Source organism: Capsicum annuum, chromosome 6, assembly GCF_002878395.1.
Source record: "Capsicum annuum cultivar UCD-10X-F1 chromosome 6, UCD10Xv1.1, whole genome shotgun sequence".
Lineage (NCBI taxonomy): Eukaryota > Viridiplantae > Streptophyta > Magnoliopsida > Solanales > Solanaceae > Capsicum > Capsicum annuum.
In genome coordinates this window covers 2,193,125-2,209,253 of record NC_061116.1, presented here as the reverse complement: position 1 = coordinate 2,209,253, position 16,129 = coordinate 2,193,125, and the positions used below count along the sequence as shown (strand labels likewise).

Here is a 16,129-nt window from a genome sequence, read left to right as displayed (position 1 = left end):
TTTATTATTTTTAATTTGGCCTCCTCGTCTTATATTATCCATACTTCAGATGCATGATTCTATATTTTAGGTGTATCAGAAGTTTATCAGAAGTTAACTTTTGAATTGAATTAGATTCGATGTCCATTTTTTTGTTCGACCTGTCTTTGAATTCCATACATATCGTGAGTTTTAATGCATTAGATGATCCTTTTATTACTTCTAAACTTGTCGGAGGCAGGTTTAGGAAGTTCATCTGAATTCTTTTTGGCAGAAACTGATATCGTTTATACATGATCATAATTATATTATACATATATCTAGTAACTATTGAACCTCCTTTTTAACCTCTTCGTTTATTTATATTTTATTTTTTAAATCTTCTTGATAAAAATTCTAGTTTCACCACCGATCAGAGAGTGTTGGAGTACCATATCAGTGAGACAAAGATTATTTAGTCTCCTTATATGATTTTGAATAATTTTTTTCTAAACTAGATTTAAATTGAGTTAGACTCCATATTCATTTCTTTATGAACGCAAAATCTTAATTTTGAATTTGTGGAGATACATAACTAGTTTCCGATACATTCAATGAAGATATATTTTTTTCTTTGTATAGCTACATAATTGGTTCTCGACATATTTTTTTCAATTTTGAATCTGTCGAGATACATAATTAGCTCCCGATACACCAACAAAGATACACTTCTTTCTCTGTAAAGATACATAACTATCTTCCGATACATTTTTTTTTTGGATCTGTCGAGATACATAATTAGCTCTTGCTGATACATTTTTTTCTTTGTAAAAATACATAATTAGCTCCCGACATATTTTTTTTGATTTTGAATCCGTCGAGATACACAATTAACTCCTGATACATCCAACAAAAATATATTTTTTCCTTTATAAAGATACATAATTAGCCTCCGATATATTTTTTTCGATTTTGAATCTGTTGAGATGCATAATTAACTCCTGATACATCCAATAAAGATACATAATTAGTTAAAATTTTTATAATCACTTTATAAGAATGACGATTTATATAAATATGATAAGTTAAGGGTTATGCTTGTGTTATTTTTTTATTTTATAAACGTGGGGTATAAGGTATTGCTTAAAGTTGCAAATGACACATAGGGTGGTAGGGTCTCTCTCTTAGATGACGGCGAAAAATAAGGTAAAAGTCCATAACAACCCATCAAATACTTGGCTTTTAGGAAAGAGACACAAGGGCAATCTTGACTTTTAAGCACCCAAAGATTTTTTTTTTTTTTTAAAAAAACTAACTTGTTTCTCAAGCAAGTGATAATTATTACTCCCTCTGTCTCAGATTGATTGGCGTGTTTTGATTGAATAGAGGAATAGCTCGGTACACTAAAGATTCCGCTGTATTTAGGGTTCGAGAAAGGACCCTATCAGAGGGATACTATAATGTATGCAACTTTACCTTGCACTTCTGTCAAAGACTATTTTCAAGGCTTGAACTCGTGATGTGACCCAGTGACGAACCCAGGATTTAGGGACCCAGGCGCTATGTAGGCTTGGCGAGTTCTGATTCATGGGTTTTTAAATTAAAAATATGTCAAATATAGTAAAATACTTTAACTTTAGTCCTAAATATATTGGAATTGAAAAGTTGCAAAAAATGAAAATGATCATTCTTTTTTTTAAATAAACTAAAAAGGAAAGCAGATCAAATAAATTTAAACGTCGAAGATCTTTTCATTTTTTGTTTTTAATTTCTCATTTGGTATAAGACATTCATATTGAGCTAGATTAAGTTCGAATTCAAACGTTGTAGGTTCCCATTTTGAATGCGATGCTTTCGACGCAATTCTTGAACTTAGTACTCCGAGATTAACAGTGGAAGGATCATAACTATTCCATCAAATACACGACTTTTCAGTACTCATAGATCGTAAAACTAACTTATTTTTCATTCGACGTTCGATATTGTGCTACAACTCGATTAAATTTGAAATTACACATAATTACATGGTTATATTTGAATCGACGCTCCAACCGAGATACTTCAATTTCTAAAATTCAAACACGTCAAAATCTTTAATTACGGTTGAAGGAATCTCGACCATTCCACGACAGACCGTATTAGTCAAGCAAGCTCTAATTATTATTTAATTAGTATTATTCAAGATTCTATCCATGTGATGTTATACTCTTTTTGTATACATATAATCCTACTAATTATTGTCATATCATATGACTTAAGTGTGACAAAATATTATTAACACTTTTTGTCTTGATGATTTTCACAATTATTGCTCTTTTCCTAGCTGACAAAATTTTCAATCCCTCCCTCACTTTCAATTTTTGTTGCAAATTTGATTCAACATAAAATTTAAGAATTTAAAATTTCTAATTTTAAAATTTTGTTGGCTACAAAAAAATATTTCTATCATTAAGTATAAATAAGAAATTAAAATTAAATTATTTTAAAAATATTGCTTGTCACACTGATATGATTAGAGTGTGACATAATATTAGACATTTTGTCACGATTTTCATAATTATTGCTCTTTACTTCTTTCTGATTTGTGTGATGTATTTTAGATCGACATGAAATTTAAGAATTAAAAAATATTTGAAACTAATGATTTTAAAATTGATATGATTGGTAACTTTGTGCGTAAAAAAATTGACATCAAAGGCAAAAGAAAAAAATATAAAGTTTGATTATGTTTAAATATAGAAAGATGATATTATTTTGGAAATAAATATTTAAGAAAATTATAACTAGGGGAAGTTCTTTTCTTGGAAGAAACATTTAAGGAATAATTGGAAACACATTTAAAAAATTGGAATATATTTAACACAATTATCACATTATCCACCTTGAAAAAAGAATGTGAGCTTGCAACACAAGAATTCATGCAATTTTCTTTGGTGTGTATTTAGAGTTTGAGATTGCCAATTAGGAAACTATTAATCTAGATTAGATGTAACTAATTGAGAAAAAGGTTCGAATTAAACTTTTACGAAAATTGTTGTAATACGCTTCAACTTTGCGGGGTCCTATGATCCCCTATATTATTTTTTACCATATTTTTATGGCATATATTTGTCCTGATGGACCACTATGTGAATACATGCGCACTGAGCGCGTAACGATCTGAAATGGTTCAGCTAAGCAAATATATGCCACAAAAATTCGCTAATAAATGATCTAGACGGATCATAGGACCCCCGTAAAATTGAGGCGTGTTACAATAATTTTCACCAAAGTTTAGATATATTTCAGACCTTTTAATTTATCGCCAAAGTTAAAAAGTTTTTGGCCATATGATAGAGTTTGAGCAAAAATTACTAGTTTATGTAAACTCAATCGATAGATCCACCGTCCCTACTTCATTATTTGCATTAATTACACAAATAATAATCAGAAATTTTGAATTTGAGTCAAAAGAGCAGATCGACTTTAATTGAATGGTCTAACCCTAACTAAATTTTTCAATGTGAATTCAGACTAATCAAATTCTAAAATGAATATCGTATACTGAACAAAAAACCAAAAAAGCAAAACAAAATTCAAAAGCATAGTAGCCTGTAACTTGATAAAAATGATAACTAACTTGCTATCATCAATTATTAAAGAGTAGCATCTGCTACCTCCTGAGCTATGACAAATTTGTTATGATACACTCTAACTTTATGAGAGTCATATTATCTCCTCAACTAAATTTTAACGTATTTTTTTCATCTTTTTAGCTGATATGACACCTTTTTGTCAGCATTTTTAGCTAACGTGACACCTTTAATATAGACCCTATTTTATGTAATAAAGATGCTACGTTAGCACAAAAGGCTGATAAAAATATGCTAAAATTAAGTTCGAGGGTAATATGATCCTTGTAAAGTTGAAGTGCATCATAGCAACTTTAATTTGGCCATAGTTCAAGAAAATACTGACTAATTGTCTCATTATTAAATTACTTATATAGAAAAATTCTTTACGCTGTCAGCGTATAACTTAAGTCCCTAAAATTATTTTTTTTCTCAAAAATGCCAACAAAAGTAGATTTCTTGTGACTTTGGTTTATCATGAAAGTTCCAAGAATATACAATAACTAACTTTTTTTCAACCTCTCCCGCTATATAAATACACACCATTATTATATATCAACAAAAATATTCCTTATGATCTCTTTTCAAATCCCACCAAAAAAAACTACTTTTTTTTTCTTAATTACCAAAATTATTATTCCATTAAAAAATGGGATTAAGGGATATTGGATCAACTTTACCACCAGGATTTAGATTTTATCCCAGTGATGAAGAATTAATTTGTCATTATCTTTATAAAAAAATTGCTAATCAAGAAGTTATTAAAGGAACTTTAATTGAAATTGATCTTCATACTTGTGAGCCATGGCAACTTCCTGGTAAATTTCACTTCTTCTTCATATTTTTTTTTTAGGTGTATTCAGAATTTACTGATTCGACTAATAATTAAAATTTCATGATATATTCTATTTGGCCTTTTACTTTAATTACTTGTTTACTAAGAATTTACTAATTCGACTAGTAATTCAAATTTCATGACATGTTCATCTTCTTCTTCATGTTTTTTTATGAGTATTCAAAATTTACCGATCTGACTAATAATTTAAATTTCAAGGCATATTCTTTTGTTTTTTTTTTTACTTTAATTATTTGTTTATTCAAAATTTACTGATTCGACTAGTAATCCAAATTTCATGACATGTTCTTCTTCATGTTCTTTTTGTTTTACTTTAATTATTTGTTTATTCAAAATTTACTGCTTCGACTAGTAGTCATAATTTCATGACATGTTCTTCTTCATGTTCTTTGTGTTTTCTACTTTAATTATTTGTTTATTCAGAATTTACTGCACTGACTAGTAATTCAAATTTCATGACATGTTCTTCTTCTTCATGTCTTTTTTTGTTTTACTTTAATTATTTGTTCATTAAGAATTTACTAATTCAACTAGTATTCCAAATTTCATGGTATGTTCTTTTCTTTCATGTTTTTTTTTTCCTTTTACTTTAGTTACTTGTTTATTCAGAATTTAATGATTCAACTAGTAATTCAACTTTCATGGCATGTTCTACTTCTCCATGTTCTTTTTGGTTTTACTCTAATTATTTGTTTATTCAGAATTTACTGATCCGACTAGTAATCTAAATTTTATGTTCTTTATGACTTATTATTTTAATTATTTATTTATTCAAAATTTACTGATCCAACTAGTAACCATAATTTCATGACATATTCTTCTTCATGTTCTTTTTGTTTTTACTTTAATTATTTGTTTATTTATAACAAACTGATCTGACTAGTAATCGTAATTTCATGACATATTCTTCTTCTTCATGTTCTTTATGTTTTTTTTTTTTTAGTTTAATTACTTGTTTATTCATAATTTACTGATCTGACTAATAATCGTAATTTCATGGCATATTCTTCTTCTTCATGTTCTTTTTGTTTTTTTAGTTTAATTACTTGTTTATTTAGAGTTTACTGATCCGATTAATAGTCTAAATTTCATGACATTTCTTCTCCTTCATTTTTTTTTTTTTGCTTTAGTCATTTGTGTATTCAAAATTTACTAATTCTACTACTTAATTATCTTCATTACATGATGAATGGTTCTTCATGTTAATTCTTGTTGTTGTGTTGTATATTCTTCTCCTTCGTGTTTCTTTTTTTAATTCAATATTTACTGATTCGACTAATTATTCTGATTACATGATAGAAACTTTTTCTTCATATTCTTCTTCGTGTTGTTGTTCATGTTCTTAACAAATATTTTTTCTTCCTTAATTATGTATATTCATCATCTTCTTCTTCTTCATATTTTTTTCTTTAATACAAAATTTACTGATTCGACTAATTATTCTGATTACATGATGAGAGGTTTTTCTTCATGTTAATTCTTCTTCTTCTTGTTATTCATGTCCTTGACGTATATTTTTTCTTCCTTAATTATGTATATTATTCTTCTTCATGTTTTTCTTTTTTTAATTTAAAATTTACTGATTCGACTAATTATTCTGACTAATTATTCTGATTAAATGATGGGGTTTTTTCTTCATGTGAATTCTTCTTGTTGTTGTTCATGTTCTTAGACAAATAATTTTTCTCCCTTAATTATGTATCTTCTTCTTCTTCTTCTTCTTTTTCCTTAAGTTTTTTTTTTCTTATTTCAAAATTCACTAATCCAACTAATTATTCTATTATATTATGAGAGGTTCATGGAAAATGCTTTTTTCTCCTTAATTACATATATTATTCTCTTATTCAAAATTTATTGCTTCGACTAATTATTTTGTTACATGGAAGAGGTTCTTCTTCTTTTAATTCTTCTCCTACTTTTCCCCCCTCTCTTTAATTGCTACTAATTGTTGTGTATTTTTCGTATTAGACTTTGAAATATGATTCTACATCATTTAAAAATTATTTAAAAATTTATTATATTTTTTTACACTTTTGTTTTGCTTACTTTCTGCTTCTTTTATTATTATTATTATTATTATTATTATTATTATTATTATTATTATTATTATAATATTTTTCTTGTTTTTTTTCCTTGAAAGTGAAATTAATTTAAAGGAACCTTCCTAAGTTAAGTGGACACACTAACTTCAAAGAAAAGGATGCTTTTATTATATTCTTCTTAAAGTTCCCATAATTTTATGTCAGTCAGCCTTGGTTTCTCTTTTTTTATTTGTATCGATATTCGTATTAAAGTTTGAATTAATTCAAATACGTATCACATAATTTTCAAAATTTTTACACTAAAAATAATTTCACAAGGAATATTAAAGCATCTTTCGATTTCTAAATGAATCGAAAGGAATTTAATGGAAGGGAAAAGACATAAATTAATAAGCGAATTTAACTTACATGTACTAACTTTGAAAATTATTTTTTCACTATATATTCATATAATTAAAATAATTTTCACTTAAATAGATTAATTATGGTACTAAGAAATGAATTTTCGCAATATTAATTTAGTTAAAGAGAAATTACGAAATAAAAGAAATGTACAAGTCTTAGGGTGTGTTCGGTATGGAAGAAAATGCTTTTCAATTTTTTTTCATGTTAGATTGATCAAAAATTTTAGATTTTTTTTTTTTTTTTTTTTTTAGAAAAATAAGTTTCTTAAAATGAGAAAAACGACTTCATTGGTGGAAGCAGGAAAAATGAGTTTCGCTAGTCGCTTTGCATATTGATTATGTTCTTTCTACCCTCTAACAACCTCATCTTCACCCCCACTTTCCATACCTATTTTTCTATATTATATAAATGTTTTTAAAATAATATTATTTAATTATATATCGAACATAAGAAAATAAGTATGAAATCCATTTGTTTTTGAGAAAAATAGTTTCGAAGAAAATATTTTGAGATAAGCATCCAGTAGTACCCCTCGAACTATGGTCAAAGTTGCTACAACACACATCAACTTTACGGGGGTTTTATTACCCGTCTGAACTCAATTTTAGTATATTTTTATCACCCTTTTGTGCTGACGTGACATCTTTATTATATAAAATGAGACTCACGTCAAAGATGACGTCAGCTAAAAAGATTGACAAAAGATGTCACGTCAGCACAAAAGGGAGACAAAAATATGCTAAAATTGAGTTTAAGGGAGTAATAGAATCCCCATGAAATTAGAGTATGTCGTAACAAATTTGATCACAGTTCGAGGATACTACATACTTATTCCTTAGTATTTAACACACCCTTAGTTAAATTAATATTCATTTTGATTGCTTAAACATTTTAATTAGGTGAAGACATGAAAATGATATGGACTGCCCAACATCTAAATAATTTTACTATTCACAACCAAAAAAAAATAAAATTTAAAGCTTTTTTTTCTTTTCAATTTTCTATTATTTCACTTTCTCTATTGAACTTTCTCAGAAATATTAGGTAAAGAGGTAACAAGCCTTCGTACTATTGTTTATCTTTAAATATGTATAGATTTTGACTTTGTCATCCACATTTATTCTTACCTTTGGACCTGCTAAATTGTATTATCATCTCGTCTAAGAATTTAAACCATCATAAAGATAACACATTTTTATTTATTTTGTTATTTTTTCGACGCTCCAAATCTGCACGTACATGTTTGATTCTTTTTTCATGAGCTAAGCATGAACGTGAAAGTAATTAACTTGTGTAATTTTTTTTTTTCTTTTTTTTTTTATGGATGGTCATTGCACCGTCAGTTTATAGAAGTTAAACTCAGTTCAATAATATTATTACATCATTAATGAATTCCGTCAGAAAATCGTCGCAGATTGTAAAGACCTAGTCTATCATCATCAATACTCTGTCACAATTTCGCCTTTTTCTTGCCACGATATATATATATATATATATATATATATAAATGACTTATAAATATCTATCTATATATCCTTGTCTATTATTGTTCATTAATTTTTGAGATAATCATCCAACTTCACAGGGGTAGAACTCAATTTTAATGTATTTTTGTCATCCTTTTGTGCCGATGTGGCACCTTTATTACATAAAATGGGGTCCACATCAAAGGTGTTATGTCAGCTAAAAAGGCTGACAAAAGGTATCGTATCAGCTAAAAAAGATGATAAAAATACACTAAAAATTTAGTTCTGAAGGGTAATAGGATCCCGTGAAGTTGGAGTATGTCGTAATAAATTTGATCATAGTTCAGGTTATTAGATGATTTACTCTTTAATTTTTGCTTTCTACTAATTATACACTACCTTTTTTTTTGTAGAGGTGGCAAAATTAAACTCGAACGAATGGTATTTCTTCAGTTTTAGAGATCGAAAATATGCAACCGGTTTTCGAACGAACAGGGCTACAATTTCAGGATATTGGAAAGCTACAGGCAAAGATAGAACAGTGTTTGATCCTCAAACAGGTGAACTCATTGGCATGAGAAAAACTTTGGTTTTTTACAAGAATAGAGCTCCTCATGGTATTAAAACTGGATGGATTATGCATGAATTTCGTATCGAAAATCCTCATATACCTCCTAAGGTATGTATATCGCGTATCATTCTTGTATTATATGACTAGCGAATGTAATTATTTTGGTCGAACAACTAACCAAATGTGTTTGGTATGATGGGAGTTAATGTTCTACATTGCAAAACCATTTGCTAGATATTGGCATGTGAAAAAGGTCTAGTTATTTTACGAGTAAAGCATTAGTATGCCTCTGAACTATGACTGAATTTGTTACGACATACTTCAAATTCACCGGGGTCTTATTACCCCGAACTAAATTTTAGCGTATTTTTGTCAGTCCTTTTAGCTGATGTGACACCTTCTTAGCCGACATGGATCCCATTTTTATGTAATAAAAGTGCCACATTAGCCAAAAGGGTGACAAAAATACGCTAAAATTTACTTCAGAGGCGTAATAGGACACCACTGAAGTTGGAGCGTGTCATAGCAACTTTGACTGTAATTCAAGGGTGTACTGAATGCTTATCTCTTATTTTACTAAATATTCGTATAATATATGAACAAACACTTAAATCTGGCTTAGCCGACAAATAAGCACTTCGGGACTGCACATCTAGCTAGGACTAGACATGTCAACTGATAACAAAACACTCCAGCTCATTTCCACTATGTCTCGTGGATATTGATGATGTTGACATGACGCATAAATTTTGATGGTGTGTAGGTAATCGTTTTGTATGTTAGAGTATTCAACTGACACTATGTAGCCAAGTTGAGGTGCCTAGATATGCACACTCGAAGTAAGAGTGTTTACTTATCAACTGAAACGAATTTTTTTTTTTTGATAACTCTGGTGTCCGGGCGAACCACCAGCTAAATTCATGGAATACCTTGTTATAAGTATTATGCTTTACACATTTGAACAAATTGTCCAACATACTCACTAAACACTATAAAAAGTCTTTTAGGATTGATACTTTTTGTAAAAGTCATGTGTCTTACGATGTATGTAGAAAACATTGTTGTCTTTGCAAGAAACTTCTTAGAAACCTCCTAGTTTGAAAATAATGGATGGTGCCTAGCAAGATTCTATATTGATCTGTCGGATTCATGATTTGAAGTTTATAGAATGGAGTAAAGCATTTAGTACCCTCTTGAACTGTGACCAAATTTGCTACGACACACTCCAACTTCACGGGGCCCTACTACCTCCTGAACTAAATTTTAGTGTATTTTTGTCAACTTTTTAGCTGACGTGGCACCTTTGACGTGGGCCCCATTTTATATAATAAAGGTGCCACGTCTGCACAAAAGGGTGACAAAAATATGCTAAATTTGAATTCGAGGGGGGGGGGGGGGGGGGTAATAGGACCCCTGTGAAGATAGAGTGTGTCGTAGCAACTTTGGACATAGTTCGAGGGATACTGAATGCTTATCTCTATAGATTTTGACAACTTCTTGTTTGTCATTCAGAACTTTGAACCCATTCATATATTTGGAGTAAATTGATAAAGTTGCTGTCATTTGACTTGAAGGCCACAGGTTAAGGCCGTGAAGACAGCCTCTTGCAGAAATGTAAGGTAAGGCTGCGTACAAAAAATTCCTCTTGGTTCGACCCTTCCCCGGACTCCGTTTATAGCTAGAGCTTTAATGCACGTGGCTTCCCTATCAATTGAGTCGAATAAACTATGTATCTACCATGATCATATACAATTACAATTTTTTCATGTAATAATATAATTTAACCTGTTATAGCAGATTATTTATTTAGTAATGTTTTATTTTATCATTGAACAGGAAGATTGGGTGTTATGTAGAGTATTTCACAAAGGAACTAAAGATGAAAACATCAATAGTACTAACAAACTCAGTCCAAAAAACATGTATGAGGCTAGTGTTACATCAATCAATATTATGGACAATCATGAAGCAACCATGCCTAAATTATTGCCCTATGGTGATGCCGGATATCGCCCATCGACTGCACTCAGTTTCTCAAATAACTCTATCCATCAAAGCCAGAACTCGAGCAATCTTCAATTGTCACAAGAAATAAATTACAAAGCTCTAGCAAATGAAATGATTCACTCAAAATGTGGCAAGGAGGATGAGTTTGGATTCTTGTTTGACATGAATTATTTTGAAGAATCAAATTTACAAGACGGAGGGGTTATTAATTCTTGCCTTGACGGGGACATGAAATTTGAGGATGAAAATAGTTTGGTTTTTATTTAAAATTTATTATTAGTCATAGTTATTATTAATTTGTTTGATTATTGTTTGTAGAAAAACAAAAGAAATACATTAAATATTGTTTGTAGAACATGTGAATATAAATCTTAGTGTTTGCTTGTGAGTTTAATAAGATAGAAATATGATTGATTGGATGATATTTACACCCCCCTCACCCCCCCATCCCCCACATGTTTTTGTTGAGTAAATTTTTATTCACAATAAAAAAGTGAGTCCTATTGAGAGATCTATTAGGGTTGTTTGTATTAGACTAAATTATTGTGGGATTATAGTTACTGAACTATATTATACCATATGAAAGGTGATAACATAGTTCAATAGGTGGTAGAATAAGATAATTATACCAAGACTAATATGAAAAATGTGCAATTTCTGTCGTTTTGTTGATTTGACCTAAAAAAAGGCTCTGTCTGCCCCTTCAAAGCAACATGGTCCATTTAATAGGTCTTTAGGGGCTTGCCCAAGAAGTTTTGTTCAAAAATAAAGTTGGAGCCCGCACCCCCCATCAATCCATAGGCTATCACCCACCGAAAGTCGCAAAAAATCCGCAACTCCTACCGTTTTGCTTATTTGACCTAAAAAAGCTCTGTCATCCCATCTAGAGAAACATGATCCATTTAATAGATCGTTAGGGGCCAGTCTAAGAAGTTTCACCCAATAATAATTTTGGAGCATGCATCCCTATTAATCCATAGGCTAACACCCACCGAAAGTTGCAAAAAATCTGCCAGCCATTTTGCTCATTTGACCTAAATAAAAGCTTCGCTTGCCCCTCAATAGCATCACTATCCATTTAATAGGTCATGACGGACTCACCCAAGAAATTCCACCCAAGATAAAGCTGGAGAGCTGCACTTCCCATCAATCCATTGGCTAAAACCCACAAAAAGTCAAAAAATAACTACAATTCCTGTCGTTTCGCTTATTTGACCTAAATAAAAGCTCTGTCTGCCCCTCTAAAGCAACACATCCAATTTAAAAAGTTTCCAGGGGTGCGGCTATGAACTTTCGCGAAAAATAAAGTCGGAACCTGCACCCCTAATTAGTCCGTAGGCTAACATCCACCAAAAAGTCGCAAAAAATCAATAATTCCTACTATTTCGCTTATTTGACCATAAATATCTCCGCTTGCCCTTTAAAGCAAGACAATCCATTTGATAGTTTGTCGGGGACACACTTAAGAAGTTTTCCCCAAAAATTAATCCAGAGAACGCACCTCCCATTAATACATAGACAAACACCAACTGAGAGTCGTGAATAATTCACAATTCTAGCCGTTTCACTCATTTGACCTAAAAAAGGTTCGCCTGCCCCTCCAAAGCAACACGATCAATTTAATAGGTCGTCAGCAACTCGCCGAAAAAGTTTTATCCAAAAATAATTCCAGAGCCCACATTCCCCATCAATCCATACGCTAACACCTACTGAAAGTTATAAGAAATCCACAATTTCTATCGTTTTGCTCATTTAACCTAAAAAAGGCTCTGTCCGTCCCTCCAAAGCAATAAGATCTATTTACAAGGTTGTCAGGGGTCCAGTTAAGAATTTTCTCCCAAAAACAATTTTGAAGCCCGCACTCCCATCAATCCATTGGCTAACACCTATTTAAAATCTCAAAACATCTGCAATTTCGACTGTTTCGCTCATTTGAACTAAAAAAAGTTTCGTCCACCCCTCCGAAGCAACACAATGCATTAAATAGGACATCAAGGGCGCCACCAAGAAGCTTCACCCAAAAATGAAGCTGGAGACCTCACCCATCCATTAATCTATAGCTAACACTCACCGAAAGTTGCAAAAAATCTGCAATTTCTATCGTTTTTCTCATTTGACCTAAGAAAAGCTCCGTCTGTCCTCCAATGCATTTAATAGGTCATCAGAGATCGCCCAAGGATTTTCACCCAAAAATAATTGCGGAGCATGCACCCCACATCAATCCGTAGGCTAACACCCACCGAAAGTAAAAAAAAATCTGCAATTCTTGTTGTTTCGCACATTTGACCCTAAAAAAAGATCTGTTATCCCCTCTAAAGCAACACAATTCATTTAATAGGTTGTCAGGGGCCCACCTAAGAAGTTTCATCTAAAAATAAATTCAGAGCCTCCCCATCAATCCGTAGGTTAACACCTACCGAAAGTTGTGAAAAATCCACAATTTCTATTGTTTCACTCTTTGACCTACAAAAACATTTGCACCCCCCTCCAAAGCAACACGATCAATTTAATAAGTTGGTACGGTCCCTCCCAGGAAATTTCACTAAAAATCAAGCTGGAACCCACACCCCCATCTGTCCATAGGCTAACACCCACCGGAAGTTGCGAGCAATCCGTAATTTCCCTTTTATTTCACTCATTTGACCTAGAAAAAAGCTTCATCCTTCATTTCAAAGCAATATGATCCATTTATGTCATCAGGTGCTTGCCCAAGTATTTTCTCACAAAAATAAAGCTGAAGCCCGCACCCCTCATCAATCCATAAGCTGACACCAATCGAAAGTAAAAAAAAATCCACAATTCCTGTCATTTTGATCATTTGACATAATAAAAAGGTCTGTCCGTCACTCCAAAGCAACTTGATCCATTTAATAGGTTATCAAGATTCCACACACGAAGTTTCATTTTAAAATAATTTAGGATTCTGCACCTCCCTCAATTCATAGGCTAACACTCATCAAAAGTCGTAAAAAATCCACAATTTCTGTTGATACGTTCATTTCACCTATAAAAAGCTATGTATTCCCCTCCTAAGCAATACAATCCATTTAGTAGGTCGTCAGAGGCCCGCCCAAGAAGTTTCACTTAGAAATAATTTTGGATCCCGCCCCCCGTCAATCCATAGGCTAACAACCTTAGAAAGTTTAAAAAAATCAACAAATCCTGCCGTTTCGCTCATTTGACCTTAAAAAAAGCTCCGCCCTCCCCGTCTAAGAAACATGATCCATTTAATAGATCTTCAGAGGTCCACATTAGAAGTTTCGCCCAATAATAAAGCCGGAGTCCGCAATCCCCAATCAATTCGTTCGCTAACACCCACTGAAAGCACAAAAAGTCCACAATTCCTATCATTTTACTCATTTAACTTAAAGAAAAGCTCTACGCGCCCCCCAAAGCAACATAATCTATTTAATAGGTTGTCAGGACCTCCTCAAAAAGTTTCGCTCAAAAATAATTCTGGAGCATGCATACCCTTTAATCGATAAGTTAACACCCACCAAAAATCGCAAAAAATTCGCAATTCTTGTTGTTTTGCTTATTTGACCTGAAAAATATATCTGTTTTCCCCTCTAAAGAAACACAATTCATTAAATAGATTGTCATGGGACTTTCCAAGAAGTTTTGTCTGAAAATAAAGCCGGAGTCCACAACCCCATCAATTCATAGGTTAACACCCATCGGAAGTCTCAAAAAATTCATAATTCCTGCCGTTTCGCTCATTTGACCTAATAAAAAGCTCCACCCGCCCCTCTAAAGCAACATGATTCATTTAATAGGTCTTCTAGAGACTTCCTAAGAAGTTTCCCCAAAAAATAATGTGGGATCCCGCACTCCCATCAATCCATTAGCTAACGCCCATTGAAAGTCGCAAAAATCCACAATTCCTGTCGTTTCGCTCTTTTGATCTAAAAAAAAAAGCTCTGGTCGCTCCTCCAAAGAAATAAATCCATTTAACAGGTCGTCAGGGCCTGCCAAGAAGTTTTTCTCAAAAATAAAGACGGAGTCTGCGTCCCCCATCAATCCATAGGTTAACACCTATCAAAAGTCGCAAAAAATCCGCAATTCCTACTGTTTCACTCATTTGATAAAAAATAAAGCTCCATCCGCCCATCCAAAGTAGCACTATGAATTTAATAGGCTGTTAGGGGATCTCTCAAGAAGTTTTGCCAAAAATAAACTGGAGGTCGCACCCCCAATCATTCCATAGGCTAGCACCCACCAAAAGTTGCGAAAACTTCACAATTCCTGTTGTTTCACTTATTTGGCCTAAAAAAAGCTCCACCGCTCCTCCAAAGAAACACAATCCACTAAATAGATTATCACAGGGCATACAGGAAGTTTCACCCCTAAATAATTCCGGAGGCCACACCCCAATCAATCCACAGGCTAACACTCACCAAAAGTCGTAAAAAATTTACAATTCTTGTCATTTCGTGTATTTGAACTAAAAAAAGGCTCTACCCATGTTCCGAAGAAACACTTCACTTAATAGGTCGTTAGTGACCCACCCAAGAAGTTTCGTCCAAAATAAAGCCGAAGCCTGCAACCCTATCAGTCCATAGGTAAATATCCACCAAAAGTAGCAAAAAATTACATTTCCTATTGTTTCGCTCATTTGACCTAAAAAAAGCCCCCCCATCCTCCAAAGCAACACGATCCACTTAATAGGTCATCATGAGTCAATCCAAGAAGTTTCACCACTAAATAATTTCGGAGGCCGCACCCCATCAATCCATAGAGTAACACCCATTGAAAATTATTAAAAATCTGTAATTCCTGCCGTTTCGCTCATTTGACCTAATAGGTTGTCAGGGATCCACCCAAGAAGTTTCATTGAAAAATAAAGCTGGATCCCACACCCCCCGCCCATTAATCCATAGGCTAATATTCACCGAAAGTCATGAAAAATCTGTAATTTCTGTCGTTTCACTCATTTGGCCTAAAAAAATAGCTCCGCCCACTCCTCCAAAGCAACACGATCCATTTAATAGGTCGTCAGGGGCCTGACTAAGAAGTTTTGCCCCAAAATAAAGCAGGAGCCAGCACCCCATCAACCCATGGGCTAACACCCACCGAAATTCGCGAAAAATTCACAATTCTTGTCATTTCGCTCATTTGGCCTAAAAAAAAGTCTGCCAGCCCCTCAAAGCAACAGAATTTATTTAATAGGTTACCAGGAGCCCGCCCAAGAAGTTTCGCCCAAAAATAATTCA

The 16,129-nt window shown here is 32.5% G+C and overlaps 1 protein-coding gene across 1 annotated transcript; it reads left to right on the top strand.

Annotated features, from left to right (window-relative positions):
- Positions 1-4,129: 4,129 nt before the first annotated feature.
- LOC107873663 (protein CUP-SHAPED COTYLEDON 3) lies at positions 4,130-11,307 on the top strand. The gene is made up of 3 exons (XM_016720596.2): positions 4,130-4,387; positions 8,752-9,017; positions 10,746-11,307. The coding sequence occupies exons 1-3, from the start codon at positions 4,219-4,221 to the stop codon at positions 11,181-11,183; spliced, it is 873 nt and encodes a 290-aa protein (XP_016576082.1). The 5' UTR covers positions 4,130-4,218; the 3' UTR covers positions 11,184-11,307.
- The last annotated feature ends 4,822 nt before the right edge of the window (positions 11,308-16,129 follow it).

What these genes read in the sequence shown, in the direction of transcription:
- LOC107873663 (XM_016720596.2), top strand. Translation starts at nt 4,219, where the DNA reads ATGGGATTAAGGGATATTGGATCAACTTTACCACCAGGATTTAGATTT. An exon ending in TGAGCCATGGCAACTTCCTG is followed by an intron (nt 4,388 to 8,751) that starts GTAAATTTCACT and finishes TTTTTTTTGTAG; the next exon opens with AGGTGGCAAAATTAAACTCG. An exon ending in ATCCTCATATACCTCCTAAG is followed by an intron (nt 9,018 to 10,745) that starts GTATGTATATCG and finishes ATCATTGAACAG; the next exon opens with GAAGATTGGGTGTTATGTAG.